Below are 22,773 nucleotides of genomic sequence, written 5' to 3'. Positions count from 1 at the left end.
GTGGTCAGCACGCCCCGTGGTGGGTGGGATCTCAGCTGACGTGCACAGTGTGAGGCTGCTCAGCACGCCCCTTGGTGGGCAGGATCTCACCTGATGTGCACAGTGTGAGGGTGGTCAGCACGCCCCCTGGGCAAAAGGCTCAACTGCAACTTGAACTTTACCTTAGAAATGAAAACAATGTAACCTCATATTAAATTGAAATTTAAAAAAAAGTTCCTATTTCAGTAGGGTAAACAATTAGAGGAGGGGGTGGTGAGGGTAATAAGGATATAGGAGAAAAAGCAAAGTAGTGCAAGATGAATGAGAAGCTGTAGAGCAAGGGGCTCTGTCAGGTGCTGGGCAGGAAAGGCAGGTTTGGTTTTACAAGGTGAGTCTCCAAATATTTAAACTGAGACCCGGAGGAAATGTGAGGACAGCTTACAGGACCGGGTGTGGCCAGTTCCTGCTGTGCCTGGGAACAGTTCTGTTTTGCGCCCATAACACACTGACATTGTCCAATTTCGTACTAACAGTTGCTTTTCCCCTAGATTTTTATATTGCTGCTGGATTCCTAGAATGCTGCAAATCACCATCAATTGAATCATCCCATGGTGGCGTCAAAAGTCGTGTTCAGAAATATTTTGCACATTGGCACTTCATTCTGCCTATAAAATAAAATTCTTTCAGGAGTCTGCTTCTCTCAGTTAGATGCTGTTACGCTGGCTCTCTGTAATCATTACTTTACCGCCTCTGATGCAAACAGAATTTCCAGGCCGGCCTGTATGTATCACCAGCACACTGCTCCTGTGAGCAGCTTATTCCAGCTCAACCCTCAAGTCGTACTTTCCATAGTCACAAGCACTGCAGTTTATTACTGTCTTCTCCTAACACTTAATGGAAGGTGGAATGAATAATTCTCTGTCGTATGGTATGTGTCCTTGGGAGACCCATCCTTGGGCACAGATTCATATGTGTGTGGCAATTTGTTAAAACCGTGTAAGTGACTCACAATGCACAAAAGACATCTCTATTAAACAAGTGCTCTCCGAGTACTGATAATCAGTCCTGCACTTGGAATGCAATGCAATGAGTGTATCAAGGGCCGCACCCCTTACTGCTGGAAACCCTGTGTGGGAGGATCTCAGCTTGTATTTACAGAATGCCTTTCTCTGAGCTCCTCAGCTACATAATTTACACAGTGGCTTTGTGCTTCGCTTCATATTGTTGTGATGATAAATAACAGGAAACGGCCTCCCAAGAATCCCCAGTGATATAAGGATACGGAGTTCTTTCTCCACCTTAGGTTTGGGTGTTGGAAGCAAATTCTTTTGCAACTAAATATAAAAAGATGGGGTGCCTTCAACTAAACATTGAGCATTGTTACCTAGGTAACCAACAGTTGTTTATTTTATGTACACATGATTTAAAGTCCTGTCAAACTTGATAACAATGACAGGCACACTGATTGTGGCACAGGCATCTCAGCTATCAGACGTATCCAAAAAAAGAGCCAATGTGGTTTCTGGCCCTGGTTGCATTCCAGAGATGGGTTGGTGATGAATCATTGCAGTTCTTTGTCCTTTAATTGTTCATCTTTAAAAAAAATGCTTTAAAACTTAATGTTACAATGAAATTCAAGATTTAATGTCAGAATGCTTAGGAAAGTATAAACTACTTACCGAGTGCTACCTTGTACCAGATCCTATTGTGGGCAGCCTGTACACCTTTCTGCTACGTAATTACAAAGCAACCTTATGCTTCCTATAGTTGAGACACTAACTAACAAGAAAACAGTAAATGACCCTATCATCACCACAACCTGGAAAATAAAGAGAATTTGCCAGGGCACATGTGGGTTCAAAGGCCCAGCTGAATTCACTGTGGCACAGCACACAGTTCTGAATTACCTGAGAGGTAATTATGGCTTGTAATGTTTGGGAAGGCAGACTCATTTGTAAATAGATATGTTAAATGCAATTGCTCCAATATGAGGGGGAAAAAATCTCATTTCCTTATTAGGAAGTCCTTACTCATTTTCAAACAATGTTTAGTGTTTGCTATCTCTATCAAATCATAGATAAAAATTTTAAACTAGAAATCACAGGAATGAAAGGAGAAGGGAGTTATCACATGAACTCACTGAGCACCTGCCACAACATAGAGCACGTGGTCCTGTTTTAGCCTTCAAATGGGCTGTGCACTATGATCACCAAGGAATCACAATTCAACTTTGCAGCAGTGAGTTTCCAAATCCTTACCTCAGACCCGGACAAGGCAAAAGACATATCCAAGGTCAAACAGGCAATGGGGTGAGGTGGGAGGGAATAATGGCCCTATTTGTAATGAACTATGAATAATTGTATTTTGAACTGCTGTTAAAAGTTCCTCAAATCATTCTTTGATTTTTCTAATCTTTGAGGGATTAGAAGGATAAGGAAGTACAACAAATCACATATTATTTGTTCACAAGTCTTATGCCTGTAATGACTACACACTACATATCCCCAGATGGTTGGGGAGAGCATTTTTATTATATATGACAGATTATATGTGTATATATTTATGGGATTCAGAATGAAGCTGTGATTTTTGAATGTAATGTGCAATGATTAATCAAACAGATTAACCAAAAGACTAGATCTCAAATGTTCTCATCACCAAATATGTCAAATAGCTGAGGTAATGGACAAGCCAACTAGCGAAGGGTGGTGTTTTTATCTTTGCTCCCCTTTGACTGGGATTTCTTCATTCTCTCTTCCATTCTCACCCCAATCCACTACATAAAAACACAGGGTATAAATATACAACATATAATTGGAGAACTAGAGACTCAAGAGAAGATTGATGGGACAGCAAGAAATAAACCTAAACCTTTCAGACTACTAGTAGCAGTCGACATTTTAGAGCCCCCATCTAGTAAGAGTTAAAAGCAACGAGGGACATAGTGAGAAATACACACAGCAGGGCACAAACTAGTCTGCAGGCGCCTTGGCAGTGAGTGATCTGTGAACTCCTTCTTGCCCTTACGTTGTTCTCTACATTCCTCGGTTGCATGTTCATCTTTCTTTTTTTTTTTTTTTTTGCAGTTTTTGGCCAGGGCTGGGTTTAAACCCACCACCTCCGGCATTTGGGGCTGGCACCCCACTCCTTTGAGCCACAGGTACCATCCTGTTTATCTTTCTTTTGTGTCCACTCAATTCCTCAACATCTTAAAAATCTCCCTTGATTGAACATAATGTTTTTCTCAAATTAACCTTCCAAATTTCTATAACAACATCTAGAGAATCAGGCTGCTGAAAGCAGATGGTCTTTTAAAAAAAAAAATGAAATCTGAATAATGAATGTTAGCTGAGCCCTAACCAGCAAGTTCCATTTCACCCTATGTGGCTTGTCAGTGCCCCACACTTGTCTTTTAAGCTACGGAGTATTAGAAAAAATGCCAGGCCTCTGGCAGCAGCCTCTAATATTCCTATTTTGGGTACACATTAGCCAACCTCGGGGTTCATTCACAGTGCAGAGGCAGAGGAGCAGAAAAATTAGGATAGTCCCAGAAGTCTAACATTAACAAACATTCATTCTTTGACTGGGTATTTTTAAAATCTTTGTGTTCATTTCATACTGCCTCATAAGCAATCACCACAAATTTAGCCGTATAAAACAGCACCACATTAATTGTATCACTGTTTCCCAGGGCCAGTAGCCAGGGGTTAGCACAGCTGAACTGGGTCCTGTGATTGGTGCCCCCGGGGGCTCCATCATCCCCTCTGGAAGGTTGACTGGGGGTGGGTCTGCTTCCCACTCACTCAAGTTGTTGGCAGAGTTCACTTTACTCCAGCTTAGGACTTGGAGCCCAGATTTCTGTGGGAGAAAATTCCTTGCTGTATGGGCTCCCTTAACCCCACTGTTGAATTCACCAAGCTCTTATGGAGAATACTTTTCCATCTGTGGAGTCCAGGAGGGTGATGATCTATTACCTTTGCCATGGTCCGTTGGCTAGAAGCAAACTGCAGAGTGCAGCTACATTCAGAGGGAGGCCCTGGGACTAAGGCATGGACAAGCATTATCAGGACTCATCCTAGGGCAGGGGTGTCCGACTGGCAACCCACAGGCTGTATCCTGATTTTTGTGAGGACTCTTTTTGCTTGTCATGAACAGTGTAACACAGACCTTTCTGCTGCTGCTGTTGTTGTTGTTGTTGTTGCTCATCGGCTTTCATTAGTGTTTGTGTGTTTAATGTGTGGCCCAAGACAACCCTTCTTCTTCCAAAGTAAAGCAGGGGGAAAAAAGAAGAAAAAGTTGGAGACCCAACAGATGTCCATCCTAAAGTGTTGGTTTTAAGACCAAGAAATTTTATATTTGGAGAAAAAGGATCCTATGGTTCCCCAGTGGACATTGTCTCGATGTATTTAAAGCGTTTGCAGTTAGACATGCATTAATAGTAGCAGAGGACCCTGGCCTTCAATGCAGCACTGTTGTATTTTTGCAGATGCGGTAGTATATCTTCATAGGTATAGAAACTCAAATTATCATCCATTTAATTACCAAAAGAAGCCATGATTCCATCAAGTCAAATTTAAAATAACATCAAAGTTTTCCCTGGACACCTGAATTATTTCATTATCATTAAAACATTTGCAGAGTGTCTCAAAGAAACACGCTAAGTCTGGAAACAATTACAGGTGTACAACTATACCTACTGAACTTGTTTATATCTGGTCATCTAAATAAAGAAAAACAAAAGACGTCCCCTCTCCCTGTTGCCCCCCACCCCCTGCTCCCTTTTATCATACAGCAATATATGGATAGATTCCCCTTGTGGCTGAAACTTCTCCTTTAGCAATGATCTATTTATTTAGTTTTGTGAACCACCACAAGAGGGAATGAACCTGAGTGAGAATGACAGGGAATGAGGAAATAAGACACACAAGAGACAAAGATGGGATCGGAACAACTGGAGCAGTCACAACTGCAGCCAGCACTGAACCCTGAAAACAGCTTTATTATATATTATCTAAACAAAGTCGTTTATTTTAACAAAGTTGCTTACGAGAGGGAAATTGACACCAATCTATCACATGGAGTAAAAATTAACTTTACCCAGGAAAAGCTACACGATTTCCAGCAAAAGATAAAAGGAAAAGTATGCAGGGTTACTTGACTTCTGGCAGAGGAGAAAAGGATGTTGTTGTTCAAGGAGAAGCGGTTGGGGGTCGCTCCTTGACCGTCTCCCCAGGCTGTGGAGGCCTTGCCGCCTCACAGCCTGTACTCCACATCTTTTCCTTTTTTATTTCTTAGTTTTAATTTGTGAATAGAAGATTTTAGTTGGAGGAGTTGCTTGACTCCAACTCTGCAGAAGACTAGGAGACTACAATATAAAATTAGTATTAATATTTGTAATAGACACAATGCTATTATTAAATGTTTAATATTTTTTAAAGGACTGAAAGATTGTAAACAAAAATGTCTTTAGCTAATTGGGCAGAACTATAAATGTCAAAATGAGACTCGTGAATAGTTTGAATTTTTTGGTGAAGTTTTGCCACATCAAGACTAATATTATTATGAGACCGTATTCCTAGGAGATGATTTTTTATTTTATCCCAATTCCACTGTGATTCATTATAGGGTTTCTGGGTAACACAAATCCATTGAAAATGAGCATGACAACATAAAGGAAGAGGTGCTGTCATGCTTTACCCTTCATCTCCAATTAGAGACTTGCTCTAGCGCATTTAATTTTGTTTCTATTCTTTTATTTACATCTTCCTGTAGGGATAATGCTAAAGAAGTATTCTGGGCTAATGTTTTGACATAACAAGCTATTTGTATAGATTGTGTAAGGCCCATTGCTGAAGAAACAGCAGTAGCCACTATAGCAATTAAAGCCATAATACCTGCTATAATCATACCTATTACTCTTTTTTTCTATACAAAAGGTTTCTGTAAATAATTGTTAAGTTCAATGAATGTTTTCAATCCTGATTCATCATACCAAGATTGAGATAAATTCACAAGTAATGTCACAAAAGGTTGTTCAATCACAGCCATAGCATGAAAAGGATTAAAATGATTAATACAATTAGATAAATTATAATGTATACAATTTGAAATAAATCCATGTTCAGCCTTAGTTATGGAAATATTTCCAATTAACAAGTGTCTTGGGGGTGGCACACAGGCCATGAAACAATGTAAAGTTAGAGTACCATTTTTAAGTATGTCCGGGGTGGGTTTCGTAACTTTTATCAGCTGCAGGGCAGTAGCAAGGCACCAAAGGTCTTTCTGAATGTCACCTGCTTTTGTAGTTAAAATATTAGCTACCCATCCTGCAGTTGTATGGAGGATGTTGAGAAAAGGTAGTTTTCTCATACTGAGAAGCAAGAAAAGCCATCTAGACATTCCCCTTGGTCAGGAGCTTGTGCAAGAGTTTTTTGTAAAGGAGATGTGTAAATGAAGACTTAACTTTAATCCCTTGTTGGTGCAGCAAAAGGCAGCAGAAAATCAGATGAGGTTGGGCAAGTTACTTTTGGTTTTGGAATATGAAGACCCGCCATAGCTGTAAGTGGGATTCAGGGTCTTCATCCGAGGAAGGAGAGCATTCTGCCTCATATTTATGCTCCTCATCCTGAAGTTCTTTTTGAAATTCTGGGGGACGGGGTTCCTCCACCAGAGCGGAAGGAGGGGTACCTGAGCTAGCATGAAAAAGAGGATGCCTCTTTCTGTGACGGGGATCCAAACAATCTCTAACAAGTTGCTAAAGTGAGAATGTGTCAATATGCCAATAGGGACAGCAGAGGGCCCACGGGCCATGAGAGTGGAGTTTTTCTCCCACCTTTTCCCAAGTGGCAGCGTTAACAGCACTTCCTTGGGAAACCAAGGACAAACATCCTGAACAAAATGTAAAAGTCATTCTAATTGAATAGCAGTGACCTTACCACCTCTAGTTTTAAGCACAGATTTAAGCATTTGAATAAAGACTTCCTGCTCTTTTGACCATGACTGTCCCATAATTTATTACTCCTGACAATGATTATCCCCAGGTAAGTCCTAACCAACTCTGCAGTTTCACTTGTTTGTTCCATGGGCAATTCCCTCACCTTTTCACTGCAACTTTCCCATACTCTGCTCCCTGTTCAGGCACCACCTTTCTCAAACCAGCCCCAAAGAGAACAAAACAGAGTAGGTGGGGAATGAGAGACAAGGATGGGACCAGGAGGTCTGGAGCAGTCACAACTGCAGCCAGTACTGAACCCTGAAAAGAGCTTTATTATATAGTATCTGAACAAGTTCATTTATTTTAACCAAGTTGCTTACTAGAGGGAAATTGACATCAACCTAGCACATGGAGTAAAGATTAACTTCAGGGAGGAAAAGCTACTTGCTTTCCCAGCAAAACATAAAAGGGAAAGTATACAGGGGCGACATGACTGCTTCTGGCAGAGGAGAAAATGATGTTGCTGTTCAAGGAGAAGCATCTGGGGGTCCTCCCTTGAACATCTCCCCAGGCTGTGGGGGCCTGGCCACCTCAGAGCCCATACTCCACAATTTAGCAGCTATAAGTCCTGTTTAGCATGTTGACAAAATACTTGTTTTGTGATCTCTTAAGAAATGGGGCCATTATGAAGAATTATATTTTAGTGCCCCTAAGTATCAAAAGTCTTTCAAATCTTCTGACATGTTAAGACAACCTTGCCTTTGGTTATAAATGTACTTCTGAAAAGTTGGCAGCTGGCAAAATAGTTGCAAATCAGATCACCTTGCAAGAGTGCTAGCATTTCCTCATCTGATGAATTTTTTTTCTTTCTTTTTTTTTTTTATTAAATCATAGCTGTGTACATTAATGCAATCACGGGGTACAGTGTGGTGTTTTCATATACAATTCGAAATACTCTAATCAAACTGGTTAATGTAGCCTTTGTGTCATTTTCTTAGTTATTAAGACATTCATACTCTGTTTTTAAAAAGATTCACTTGTACCCTTGTAAGATAAACCACAGAGGTGACTTCACCAATCACCCTCCCTCCACCCACCTCCCTCCCCATATTCTAAGGCTATAATTAGGTTGCATCTTTCCTATGAAAGCTATAAATTAGTTTCAAATTAGGGCTGTGTACATTGGATACATTTTCTTCCATTCTTGAGATACTTTACTAAGAAGAACATTTTCCAGTTCCATCCATGTAAACATGAAGGAGGTAAAGTCTCCATCTTTCTTTAGGACTGCATAATATTCCATGGTGTACATATACCACAGTTTATTGATCCATTTGTTCATCAGTGGGCACTTGGGCTTTTTCCATGACCTAGCAATTATGAATTGGGCTGCAATAAACATTCTGATACAAATATTTTTGTTGTAATGTGATTTTTGGTCTTCTGGATATATACCTAATAAAGGAATTGTAGGATCAAATGGCAGGTCTATTTTCATCTGATGATTTTTTTAAATTTCTACCATAAATGTACCTTTGGGAATTTTCCCAGTATTTTCTTTTAAGCAATATAAACCTATGCCTATATTACAAAAAAAAATTATTTATGGGTCTATCAATAACATAGACTAATTTTAAGGTATAAGGATAATTTCATCATTCTTGTAGTTGTACAGAAGACAGAAGTAAAGTTTCAGGATATTACACCAGGGCTGCATATTTTAGATTTTGTTCATAGTTAAGACTCCATTTTAAACAAAACACTCAGTCTGACAATTTCTCTTGTCAGTATTCTTATATTTAATATTAGAAAGCACATTATTAAAAAAAAAAAAAAAGAAAGCACATTATTTTGAAGTGCTCTTAGTAAAATATCAAAGCAGCAATTCCTACCAGGAGAAATAGAATCAGAATTTTTTTCCCAAACTACACATGCCAGTAGTGATCATTGTTGTATTTTTTTTTCTGTTGCTACTGTAGCAAATTACCAAAACTTAGTCCTAGGAGGTAAGAAAAATTAAGCAGGGTTAGGGAACAGAGTGATGGAGGAAAGAGAGTGCATTTTTAAGGTTGAATTTGTGTGATGCTAAAAGAATTTCTAACTAGTTTCCCAAAGAAACATTTATCACAAAACCTTATGCAGAAGACATTAATCATCGCCGATCATCTGTGTGGTTAAGACATGACTTTTACTCCCCGGAGCTTATGTTTTCTGTATGTGGGTTTTTGTTGGTGTTTCTTGTAATTTATTTCCTTTCCAGTTGAGAAAACAGAGGTCTTCAGAAATTAGTTCCAATCCATTAAGATTAAAAGGTGATCAATGGTCTTATTTCTGAAGAATGTCAGAATCGTTTAAGGGAAACCTCCGTTCCACCACTGCTTTGTCGACGGTTCCACAGATGGATGGAAAGGAGAGAATTGCATGCCTTGAATTTTCAAGGAAGAAAAAGCCAATGATTTTGAAATAGGGCAAGTAAAGATACTAATAAAAAAAAAAAACCTGCATGCCACTCTTCTCTCATCAGATGGCTATCTGCCAGCCATCACACCTGAGCTGCTTTAAGAAATGTCAGAAAAGGCTCAGCACTTGTAGCTCAGCGGCTAGGGCACCAGCCACATACACTGGAGCTGGAGGGTTCGAATCCAGCCCAAGCCAGCCAAACAACAATGACAACTACAACCAAAAAATAGCTGGACATTGTGGTGGGTACCTGTAGTCCCAGCTATTTGGGAGGCTGAGGCAAGAGAATCGCTTAAGTCCAAGACTTTGAAGTTGCTGTGAGCTGTGACGCCACAGCACTCTACCTACGGTGACAGCTGGAGACTCTGTCTCAAAAAAAAAAAAAAAAAAGAAAGAAAGAAAGAAAGAAAAAAAGAAATGTCAGAAAACATAAATCTTTCACAAATGGGAAGCTCAACACTTTCCCTTCAACTCTACCTCCAGCATTCCACATTACACCAGGGCTACGTATTCCAGATTTTGTAAATGGAAGTTTGGGGCAAGTTTCAGGTGGGATATAATTGTCATGGTCCAGGGAATTGGATCATTTTCTTCCTTCGTATTTTAGGGACTTGGTTACTCTACTTAGGTATCATGGTGTAGAAGAGAAAGTAGTTTCTAACATCTAACATGTGAGATGCTTTAATATAATAAGTATGTGGCTGAGATTATTTTGTTTTGTGTTTTGTTAGTTTGTTTATTTGTTTTGGCCTACTCAGACTAAACCAGCATGCTTGAGTTCTCACTCTAAAAACACCAATCCATTCCAAAAGCATCACAGCCAAGCCCCTTCTCTCAATGACTGTTGCATCAAGAAGCAAATTTCAAAGTAGGTGGAGAGAGGTCTTCTGGCAAGTGTATTCTGGAGGCACACTCTCACAAGACGTGCCTATGTCTGAAGGCTTACACGTTTATGCTGAATCTAAGAAGAATACAATTGAGAATTAGTGAGGGTCTAATATTTTCTGGAGTGATTTCTGTACTCACGTTAACTATGCATAAAGGACCAAGCCACATCAAGTTTCAGTAATGAATCAAAAAGGGGACTAAGTAGAGATTGAATTGTCCCCTGAGAAGTTTTCTTTAGCTTCTTCTAGGATCACTTAGCTGTCAGTAATCCCCACCACTCCCTGTTCAACCTGTTCTTCAGGGAAAGAAAATAACAGAACAAAGAAAAAATATATAATTAAATTTGGCTGGGCACAGTGGCTCACAACAATAATCCCAGCACTGAAAGAGGATCCTTTGAGCTCAGGATTTTGAGACCAACTTGAGCAAGAGTGGGACCCCATCTCTATTAAAAAATTAGGAAAACTAGCCAGCATTGTAGCAGGCACCTATAATCCCAGCTACTTGGGAGGGTGAGGCAGGAGGATTGCTTGAGCCCAAGAGATTGAGGTTCCTGTGAGCTCTGATGATACCACAGCACTCTACCCAGGATGACAAAATACATCAATAAAAAAATATTAAATTTCAGGAATTGTTGCCTAATTGCCCTGCTAAATAGTGATGTCTATGAGGGGGACAGAGTGGGGGAAAATGCAGATTTCAGAACAAAATGATCTCATTCAAAAGGAGATCATGTTATTTTGAAACTTGGGCTGATTTCTGGAGGCTAACAATTCCACAATTTATTAACTGTTCCTCTCTTTTTCATTGTTATGATGTACAATGCTGCTTTCAGAGAGTTCAGGAGATCTTAGCCAGTGGAGATTTTGCAGTCTGCCTGATTGCAGACATTGGGTAACACCCAAATGTTTCTTTCTAACACCTGGTGAATAAAGCTCAGGCGCACTGCCAACCATGCAGGACAGCAGGTCATGACAAACCCCAAATAGCAAAAGCACTGAGAAGCCCTGGAATAGGCCGTCCCCAAACTAGTGGCTATGTGGTCTTGTGCCTTAAAGTGAAGTCTGGCATTGCAGAGGGTGCAAACAAATAAAATGTATGCACATTTTAAGAAAGGGAGAAATTGTATTCAAATTATAATACTCAAATCACGTTTGACTTCTGTAAATTACAAGAGAAACAAGACACGATGAATATACAAGATGGCAAATGTTGTTGGTATATATTGAATGTTACAGTTTGAATACAGTTTTTTCTTTATAATAAAAACTGCATTAAATTTGCAATGCTCTATATCCGTGGTTTTCAACCTCTGGGTGCATGGTGCACTGGTGCGCTGTGAGAGGATCTTAGGTGTGCCGGGAAAATGTTTAAACATCATTCACTTATTTTCAAAAGAAGTTCAAAGCACAGTAGGTATATTCTGTTTCTTTGCTTTTTTTTTTATCAACATAATTTAAGTGTGCTATGGAATCTTAACTGTCGGTTCAAGTGTGCTGTGAGTTATAAAGGTTGAGCAACGCTGCTCTCTCTAAATACTGATGATGAAAGATGAACACAGGCAGGCTGAGCACGCCCTGGCACTGAGGATTCTGTGGTGGGGGCTCACCTCATGTTCTTCCTCTGTAAGTGTTGATGGTTCCCCAGCAGGGACCTTCCTTAGTCCCTGTTGCACACATATCCCTGGAAATCTCAGCCTATCTGACAGGTGACAACTCTACAAACTTTATCTGATAACTTTAGACTGTAAATTTCATCATATCATCTCTGTGAAGCAGAGGCACAAATTCTGAGACTAGACACACACGGGTGTGGATGATGACTGCTTTGTGGATATGAAGAAGGTAAGATCATTCACTGAACATGTATCGTGCATCTAAGCTACACCCAGAACCCCTGCGGGGGGGTGGGGTCAGGGAAGTGGAGATGCTGGTCCAGCTGCCAACCAGGGTTCATGCTGGGTAGAAGAGGAGCCAGGATCAGGGAGAAGACAACGGAATGAGAGCAGAAGGGCAAGGAGGAGGGAGGAGAGGAGGGAGGAGAGGAGGGAAAACCACGGTCGGAAATTCAGACACTAGATGTCCTCAGGTCCAGATGACACCATAAAACGTTTTTGGCTTTTCCATGTTGGTGCCTCTCCCCAGACAGCTTGACAATATCAGAACCATTTGAGACATTTCACAACTCCTCTAGTGATGGTTTTCAGTTAGTTCATAAAAATTCACCAGAACTGTAAAACAAAAACAGAAGCCATTTCTTATTACAAATGAGCATGAATAAATGAAGGATGTTTTCTAGGGTGTTTTTTAAGCCCTGTAAAGTCTAAATAATTGTGGCAAAAACCCAATGTATATAATATGCATATACGTGCATATTTGTTCACATGTGCATATATAATTCTATGTGCCAAAAACCTTCTAGAACTATAGACGAGAAATGAGAAAACGGGGTTACTCCTGTCTGGTAAGGAAAAGTGGAGTCCTAGAAGCATGAGGTGGGGTTTATCTTACAATATATGCTTTTGAATTAAATATTTTGCCTGTGCATGTTTTTCTTAGCTCCCAAAATATCAAAATGAAAATGAAAACATTTTAAAAATTATACTGACTAAGAGGAAAGAAAGAGGATAGGAGACAGCCACAGCTTGTTCAGCATTTTTAGTTTTCTTTTTTTTTTTGTAAGAGGCTGTCCACGCAGGGATTGTTGTTTGTTATTGTTGTCATTTGGTTGTTTGGTTGTTTGGCCGCAGTCTAGTTCCTCATTCCGCCTCTGTAGTGAAGGGCCCCTCCGGACGGCTCACTCTCTGCCTGCTTATTCCTCATTCCCTAGAGCACAACTTCTTTCTGCCCTCTTTACCCACATAAATATTATTCCTCTAATTCAAGTTCCAGGATCCTCCCTTTTAGAATCCATATATCATCTTCGCCTGTCACCCACGTTAAGTAAGCCCTACCTAGAAGTGTTCTGTCCCCACTTCCACAGCAAACTACACACCCGGAGGCTGCACCTTGTGCCCCCAACATTCCCTCCATCGCTGCTTCACGTGACATTCATTTGCTCACCGGCTGTTCACAGAGTCGCATTACATTTCTAGTATGGCCCTTACAGTTTGTTAGTTTTCCGTTTCACTAACTAGTTTTGAATAGCTTTCCATTTATATTTGTGTATTTATTCTCTCTCATCTTAAGCAAATAGGAAGGGACTCAAACTCGGGGGTCTAGTTTAACACACATGTCTTGAGAGTTGGGCCGAATTTATAGGCTGAATAATCTCTATAAAATTATTGAGAAAAACAAATCTCTCCCGAGAGAGAAGAGCCTTGTTTAAAAAAAAAAAAACAACACTAGTGATGCAGAACTTCTGTCCACAGAGTGGAAAAAATCCACCCCGAGTCTGTCCGCATCTGCAATATGCCGACCGATGGTGGGCCCCTTCCTGGGCGAACTTTTTCAAGCGTGGAAACAATCCTGGGACCGTGGGAAGACACGTCATTAGCAGAGAAAATATATATCTTCGCCACAGCTCAGAGAGATGCAGCCCATTTAAATGAAGATAAAGAGGCCAGACAGAAGAGTCACAATGGAGAATGTGCTGCCGGAGTGTCAGGAGAGGAGACGTAAGGCTGCCCTTTACCATCCCTGTCATGCCGGTGACAGACTATAAAACTCCCACTGTTCCACAATTCTGTCCTCGTCACTTTCCAAGCCAACTTTTGCCTTGGCAGATGCTTGGCATGTGGTAGATGTATGATTTATTGCCTCATTTAATCAAGACTGTGCAGGAAACAATGATTTTTTTTTTTGTAAATTGCAAATTAGGCATCTTATCACTTCTTCTTAGTGACAGAAATGATGTGTACACATCTATGTGTGTGTTCGTGTGTGCCCCTGTGTGTGTGCACTCTCCGGAGGACACCATTTATATATTGCTTCATAAGAAATTTAAATAATGGCTTCTTCTCCTCCTGCTTCCCCAAGAAAAGAAAATGTATGCGTTACTATAGAAAATAAATGCAGCCATCCTGAATCCGCGTTTTTCAGTGTTTATTGTCATGGAAAATCACAGCCTGCTCAGATGCCAGGGCTGATAAACAGCCCTCCTACGGAGTTATGGCCACTTTAGAGGCTGTATCTCTTCATTTTGCTTCTCATTTTGCAAATACATTTTATACTCTTTGGGGGAATCTCTCCTAAAATTTGGGGGAGCACTGGCTTGACGGTAAAAGGAAACCATTCATTATCTGGCAAATAAAGGAACAAAATGTCCCGGAAATAATATCACGCATTTAAAATGGGCCCTTGGACGCTGGTGAAGTTGCTGGAGTGCACGTGGCCCTGCGAGGCGGCCGGGAGAGAAACCGCTTCCTGGAGTTCAGCGGTAAATAGGCAATTCATTTGGACTTAACGAGGAGGAGTGATGTTAACAGCCAGAGGTCAGGAAACAGCAGGGATGGAAACGGCCTCTTAGATCATTTTCTCCATTCCCTGGAGAAAAGGACCAAATTATATTTCACAGTGCTCTGTCCGGGGTAGCTTTCAATTACTCAAGCGAAGGGCTCTCACCACTGTGGGCTTTTCCCTGGACCTTCATCTTTCCTCGCGGCCCCAGCCCTCTAGACTTGCTGACGAAGAGTGGGTCTGGTCAGAACTCGCCTGCAGGCCATCGCCGGAGTGCTCCGTGCGCGTCTGAACTCAGCTTCTCTTCTCTTCCATCGAACTTCCAGATCACTTTCTTGGGAATCACTGACTTTGTCCTTTCCCCGCTTTGCCTCTATTTTCAGCATCTTCATGTCGCGTTTACTCTGATTCCAAACCAGAGCTGTTCCTTAGCAGGGGAATCACTCTGAAACAAAATTCCCACCTGTTTCAAAAGGCAAACGATGATGGTACCCAGGGCAATGCTCTTCACAAAGGTTCCCAAGAGCACCTTGAATAAATGAGTAGAGGGTTTGAGAAAGAAAGAGAGGGGATTGTTACACATCACAGGAGGAAACCTGACCTCGCGGATAGCAGACCCACTCGCAAACATCAGGGGTTAGTTTTTTCTTTCTTAGCTGTTTAGTGACTCAGGATTCCCGTCGTGTCCCCCCACTGGATCGGAGCAGCTGCCGTGTCTCCTACTCCCTGCCCCCTCATAATTTCATTATTGAGAAATCAAGCCGTCTGGAGGAATTTCCCAGTGTTTGCGTTTTGCGGACTGTGTTCCTGCTGCGTCATTTAACTTATGCTTCAATGCCTTTATTTTCTGTAAATCAGTAGTAAGATCTAAAGGAACAACCCCAGTGGGATTCAGTGCTTTTGGCAATATTTCACAGGTGGCAATGTGTTTCTCTGTTCTGAGGACCTAACTTGGTTGTCACTCCTTTTGTGATATTAGCAGCCTATAAATGGTTTGATCTATAAATTCATGACAAGTGATATTCTAACTCACTCTATCTTTTCTTTTTTTCATAGAGGGTGGCCAAAAGTATGTGTGCAATTTAAAATAGTTGTCTAGGAATGTATTTCATCTATTTAAGTTTGGTGTCCCCAGCTCCTTCTCAAGCAGCCTAAAATACCTTGCATATTACAAGAACAGAGAATAGGACATCCAGAGATGGAACCAGCTAGGATGGTAGGAGCAACTGAACCTGGTTTCACCAATTCTATTACTTTCTTAGATGTGTTTTCTGTGTTCCATAGATAAATGTGAACTGTCTACATCTGAACACCATCCAAAGAGACAGATACAGTGTGATCAACCAGGACACAAAGAAATTGACAATTTTCTGGAATTCAATTAGAGTCTTAAAATCTGTGTTTCACCCAAATAAAGAAAAAAAATCCCTACAGACCCTGTTAAATAGACAATTGTCCCTAACATTTCTACTTTGGGTCAAAATATACATATAACATCTGCCAATCAGATTAATAAATGGAAGGATATCTTATATTCTTTAATCAAGACCTGCTCTTGTCACAGGGGTAAAAACTCAATTACTTAGAATGCTTAGACTCACACTTAATAGTAAGCCCCTATTGTGTGCCAGAAAAGGTTTTTTTAAATTTATTTTTTTATTTAATTTTTACTTAAAATCAGAAACTCTGTACATATATGGGGTATAATGTGATGATTTGGTATACAATGTGGAATGCTTAAATCAAACTGACATCACCATTGCCTCACTTACCTATTTTTTGTGGTAAGACATTTAAAATGTACTTAGTTATTTTGAAACATACCCTTGCACTGTGCACATTAGGTAAGATCCCTAAAGTTTGAGAGAGGCAGTTTCTGTGTATTTATAATCTATTACATTTCATAACTTACAAAGAAGCATCATTTTTTTCCTGAGACAGAGTCTCACTCTGTCACCCCGGGTAGACTGCCATGGCGTCATCATAGCTCACAGCAGCCTCAAACTCCTAGGCTCCAGCAACCCACCTACCTCAGCCTCCCGAGTAGCTGGGATCACAGGCATGAGCCACCACACGTAAGAAGCATCATTCTTCACAACTGGTGCATGTCTAGGTGCTCTCAAGAAAGGCACTCTGCAAACACCAAAGCATAGACATGAAAGGGACTTCATCTCCATAGGTACGTCCAGATCATTCGTGTCTCTCTCCTGTCTCCACTTGAGATACAAGTTCGGGATTTCAGAGGAGATGGGAAAACTTGCCAACAGATTTCTGGGTCTCCCCATCAGCTGCTAAGCCTGCATCAGTGTGTTTCCTGGCCTTTGGTGAGTGGTCCTGTTAGGATGTCCTGGCCAGGCTCGGCAATAGCGGTGGTCACAGGCTCATCTGCCTCTCTGGGGTCAGTTTCTCATAGGCAGGCTAGAAAGCTTTCTACACTCTGCTATTGTATTTCCCTGACATAATAAGCATAAATTATTGAACAGACGTAACTCCGTGATGAACTTACAGTACTCCAAAGTCATTACTTTGACATCAGTGACTATTGCAGAGGCAGCAACCTGCAGGGGATCAGAAGGAGCCACACCGACCAAGGAGAATGTCTCTGAGTTTGCGTTTTGACTAAACCTGTGATGTGTGTTTAGACATAGCCAAAGGAAAACATTGAAATAACAACTATTAATGATGTCTATAGCAAAAAACTAAGTATTTGATAAGCTGAGATCTACTTGGCAAGTAAAACTTAAAAAGGGAACTGCTAGAATCATAGAAATAGAAAGAATATCTCAGATCAACCCATCGCATCCCCTCCACCTTATAGCTGGGGAAAGCAAGGTCAATTGGTGTGAAGTGGCTACCCAAAGCCCTGGGCCAGGCAGCAGGAGAGTTATTAGAACCCATGTCTCTGACTCTTAACTGTAAATCACCAAAGGTGATTTTTTTCTTTTCTTTTTTGGGAGGGAAGGGCGAGTTATTAAAATTTAGTTGCTACCCTAAGCACTAAACTCACCAACACATGGTACAGTCTCCATATAAATTCATGACGCATAAATGAAATTTCTGAAAGAAGAGAAAAATATGTAACAGAAAACTCCTAAATGTATCTCTCACAGCACAGCAAAATTTCATTTTAGTGAAACTTTGTATTTCATTATTGCCATATAGTGATACATGAACCCCTGGCACAAACTGGTATTTTTGAAATTATGTTCACTTTCTTGGGTTACTGAAACACTACTTGGGGGGTTTAACAGTAATACATCCACTTATAGTCTAGGACCCCTGATGAAAAGGAAAAAAAAAGTTCTACAAATATCTCATACTGACTAGATAATCTGCCTGTTTCATAAAAATACCATAAGTTCTTTGGGTATTGTTTAGAATTTAGAATTATTATATGATTTTAAAAGTAGTCTTCAGGCCAGACACAGTGGCTCATGCCTGTAATCCCAGCACTATGGGAAGCTGAGGCAAGAGAATCCCTTGAGTTCAGGAGTTCAAACAGTCTGAGCAAGCATGAGACCCCCTCTCTACTAAAAATAGAAAATAGGCATGGTGGTAGGCACCTATAGTCCTAGCTGCTCAGGAGGCTAAGGCAGGAGGATTGTTTGAGCCCAGGAGTTTGAGATTGCTGTGAGCTATGACACCACAGCGCTTGCCCAGGACAACTGAGTGAGACTGTGTCTCAAAAAAAAGAAAAAAAAAAGTGTTCTTCAAAGATTCTACACTCAAATTAAATATAATATAAAATCACGTTCAATAATATTTTAGAAGTAAATCTAAAAATTGTGCAGACAGAAGACAAGCTAAACTTTTTTTAATTTAAGGCCATCTCCAGCAACTCCCTTGTTTGAGCATTCAGTCTGCTGATTTGGCTGTTGGTAGCTGCCTTCATTGTGAGTTAGGGGTAACTAACCTCTGGACCTCTAAGAGAGCAGAAACCCCACCAAGTTCAGTCCATAAAGTTCAAACTGAAGGATTTGGTCTAAACATCTCTCAGACTCCACCAGGCCGTCAGACTCCTGGTGTGCTTAGTGAATTCACACCATACAATCATTTTAGTGCATCGGAATGGGCTTTGGTAGAAGAAAAATACACAGTCAGAAAATGGACCAAGAGGAAAAGAAAACACATAGAGACAGCCCTTGCTGAGTGCCAGAGAATTTCTATAAACCAAAAATAGAGAAGTCTCCATTTGAAGTTGGGAAGACTGCTCCCAGATGACCACTTCCTGGGAACACCCAGGAAATGAGAATATTCTAGAATTGCTTCCTCGAGGGCAGTTCTAAAAAATTGCTCTTCTTTTCTCCCACGAGAGGCCCCTTTGGTCTTCAGGAAAGGAGTAAGCACATCTTGGACCATGGTGGATTAACAAAAGGAATGATAAAGCTTAACAAAAGTGGGGGTTTCTCTTATGTGGTGTGTATTAGATAGTCTACTGGCACATTAGAGAAAAACGCAAATCAATTCAAGGGAGCAGGGAGAGGGAGGAGGGGTGGGGGTTACAGTGTAGAGCACACCTGTTGGGGGCGGGACACAGCTCAAGAGGGACTCTACCTAACAGATGCAAACAGCGTAACCTGATTCTGTGTACCCTCAATGATCCTGAAACAATAAAGCAAAATTTTTTTTGGAAAAAAAAGAAAGTGGGGGGAACACAACTCTGGTGAACTGAACAAATGTTTGTGACCTACTTTTAGTACTCAGTGATGGTCAAGACACAGGTCATGAGACAATACCTCCCGTGAGCCACAAAAAACAATTCACAAATGAACCTACAGAATCCTGCCTTGTACTTTTAGTGACGTGGAAAGACTTAGCGCCTGAATACGTTACAGTAATGAGATTATAAAATTTTCTCAACCGTTCATTGCTGTGAGAAATCTTTCTAGAACAGGATACTGCTAGGACACAAAGTGCATTCTCATGCTGATCACTGATCAAATGCCTTTGATTGAGCTAGTGTGTCCATTGACACTGTCTGGTAAAGTCCTTTAGAATCCTGCTCCATAGCTTGGGCAAGAGAGAGCCAGGAGCAGGCAGCCCAGGGAAGACAGGAAGCAGGCTTTCTGCATGGCACACTTGTTTGAGTACAAGGAGAGAGACCCTAGAAGTAGCTGATGGGTTGGGCTGCCATGGTGTGTGTTCATTTACTGCTTCCCAAAACTTTTGTCTTTATATTTAGTAGACCCCTGATGAAGTACCAACATTTCACCAAGAAATAGAAAAGTCTGTGTTTTTGGTCTTTCAGGCTTAGCATTCAAAGGCATTTTTTCAGATTAAAAATACACTGTGTCTCTTCATGAGTATAGGTGACTGACTAGAGTCTCCAGTTACTGATTTAGTATGTAAACGTTTGTGGAAGGATTCTGACACATCTTTAACCAAAGCCTACATCGAAGTTTGACTGTCCATCACACGCAAAGACAGTGTTTTCCAACCCTTGAATCTATGATTAAACTTCCATGGCACACTTAATTATGTTGATCAAAAAAAGAAAAAAGAATAAAAGAAAGAATATTCTTACTATATATTGAACTTCTTTCCAAAAGAATTGAATTAATGGATCTTTAAAATTTTTGTGGCACACTTAAAATCCTCTCGTGGGACACTGGTTGAAAATCATTAATTAAGAGGACGAGCCGGCTCGGCGCCTGTGGCTCAACCGGCTAAGGCACCAGCCACATACACCTAAGGTGGCGGGTTCGAATCCCCAGCCCGGGCCCGCCAAACAACAATGATGGCTGCAACCAAAAAATGGCCAGGCGTTGTGGCGGGCGCCTGTAGTCCCAGCTACTTGGGAGGCTGAGGCAGGAGACTCGCTTGAGCCCAGGAGTTGGAGGTTGCTGTGAGTGTGATGCCATGGCACTCTACCCAGGGGGATAGCTTGGGGCCCCCCCAAAAAAAAAAAAAAAAAAAAAAAGAGGACGAGCCAATCCCCCAAGTCCCCAGAGGGTTTAGATGACCTGTGTGCGTATGTCTCTGTCACAGGTCTCCCCACCAGGGCCACGCCAAGTCCAAACCCTGGACTCTTTGCTTTTCATAGTTCAATGTCTGCATGTCTATTTGTTACAGAAAGCACAAAATAGAAGGGAACTTATTTTTAGCTAAAACACCCTTGTGAAAAATTCCACCTGTATGCTTTGTTAGTTGAAAATTAGAAAGCCAGATATTATTGCAAATGACACATTTGTAAAACATAGTTATAGAGACATCAAGAAAAAACTGGAAATTAAGATTTTTTAACTACATTGAAAATAAGAAATAAGAATAAACCCATAAGTACAGAGAAACTCCAATACAAAGTAACTCTGACATCTGTTAACTTGGGTTAGTAGGTTACACCTGTCAGAAATTCCAATGAAGCCTCATCACTCTTAGACACGAGAAGAGTGAAAGCAGATAGCAAAAGATGTGACATATGCAAGAGCCTATTCCAGGCCTCGAGGGCTACTCAGGCCTGGGATCCCACACTCTGGGAGGCTGGGGCAGTAGGATCACTTGAGGTCAGGAGTGTGAGACCAACCTGAGCAAGAGTGAAACTGCACAGCTACTAAAAGCTGTAGTCTCAGCTACTTGGGAGGCTGAGACAGGAGGATCGCTTGAGCCAGGAGTTTGAGGTTGCTGTGAGCTATGACACCATGACACTCTACCCAGGGTGACAGAGTGAGATTCTGTCTTAACAACAACAATGACAAAAAAAAACCAAGTGCATGTCCCACAGAAAGCTACCAAATGGTCTTACTTGGCATAAAATGAACAGAGAGATTGAGGCATTTGATCACAGCCTGTAGGAAATGTTTTATTTTGTAAGTTATCTAATTATATTTTGTCCCCACTGTTTATTTTCAATTAGGGAGGGAAACATTTCCGAATTTAAATAGCTAAGAAATATTTCCAAACCTTGAATACCTAAGTTTGAAACGACAGTATGGCATTCATATTGCACCTGCCTCCCCTGGCTGTGTCTGCCCAACTCTGAGTCAGCCTCCTTTACCACTTTGAAAGAAGCCAGATGCTGAACTTCCTTACAGCTTGCTGTGACCTGGTGGGGTTGAAAATCTGTGTGCTTCTTGTGGATTTGACAGCTATTTTTCTCCCCTGTTGTTTCACATGCAGCGTCTCCAGCACTCAGAATATGAGGCAAAGCCTGACTTTGGCCAGCAGGCAGGGGTGAGGGGAGCCCGCCTTGCAGAGCAGGCTGGAGTTGAACAGGTGGCTGGGGGCCAGCGGCCCCTGCCTCGTGGAGCTCGGGGGCTTCAGTGATTTATCCTGTGTTCAAACCAAAGGCAATGTTTGCAGCATAGGAAGCATTTGAGGAAGCCTGAGGCCTAAAAACCTCCGGATGTAACATCTTCTTATCAGCACTTCCCTTCTAGATGCAGGAGGGAAAGACGGGGACTTTGAAAACACCGCGCTGATATCTGTCATTTACATTCCCTGCCCAGCACCAGCGACCATGGCTGGGTAATTCTGCAGCTGCTCATGCTCTGTACCCTCTCTCTTCCTTCCTAGACCACTTAAAGGATAAGTTAGAAGAATACATGGCCCGGTTTTCCCAAGTGAGGATCGTTCGCACCAAGAAAAGGGAAGGGCTCATCCGGACCCGACTGCTGGGTGCGTCAATGGCCAGAGGGGAGGTACTGACCTTCCTCGACTCCCACTGTGAGGTCAACGTGAACTGGCTGCCCCCACTGCTCAGTGAGTTCCTGCCCTGTGCAGCCCTTCAAGAGTCGGGGTCAGGGTTGGGGTTGGGGTTGGGATTGGGGTTAGGTAGGATTAAGGTTAGGTTTATGGTTAGGGCTGGGGTTGGAATAAAGTTTAGTATTAGGGTTGTGGTTAGGGTTGGGGTGATGGTTAGGGTTAGAGTTGGAGTTAAGGTTGTGGATGGGGTTAGATAGGTGGGGATTATTGTTATGATCAGTGTGGGATAAGTGTTGGGCTTAGGTTGGAGCTAGAGCTGGGGTTTTAGGGTTTAGGGTTAGGGTTGGAGTTAGAGCTGGGGTTGGGTTTAGGGTTAGGATTGGAGTTAGAGCTGGGGTTGGGTGTAGGGTCAGGGTTGGAGTTAGAGCTGGGGTTGGGTGTAGGGTTAGTGTGGAGTTAGAGCTGGGGTTGGGT

General features: G+C 41.5%; 1 protein-coding gene across 1 annotated transcript in view; it reads left to right on the top strand.

Annotated features, from left to right (window-relative positions):
• The window catches only part of GALNTL6 (polypeptide N-acetylgalactosaminyltransferase like 6), a 641,250-nt gene that overhangs the window by 515,609 nt on the left and 102,868 nt on the right, over window positions 1–22,773 (top strand). Inside the window, exon 6 of the mRNA XM_003792813.1 lies at window positions 22,171–22,356. Coding sequence (XP_003792861.1) covers window positions 22,171–22,356 — 186 coding nt within the window. The remainder of the gene's footprint in view (window positions 1–22,170; window positions 22,357–22,773) is intronic.

This window comes from Otolemur garnettii, unplaced genomic scaffold, assembly GCF_000181295.1.
Source record: "Otolemur garnettii isolate 467f Iridium unplaced genomic scaffold, OtoGar3 scaffold00061, whole genome shotgun sequence".
In the NCBI taxonomy this organism is placed as follows: Eukaryota; Metazoa; Chordata; class Mammalia; order Primates; family Galagidae; genus Otolemur; species Otolemur garnettii.
This window is presented reverse-complemented; position numbering and strand designations above follow the sequence as displayed.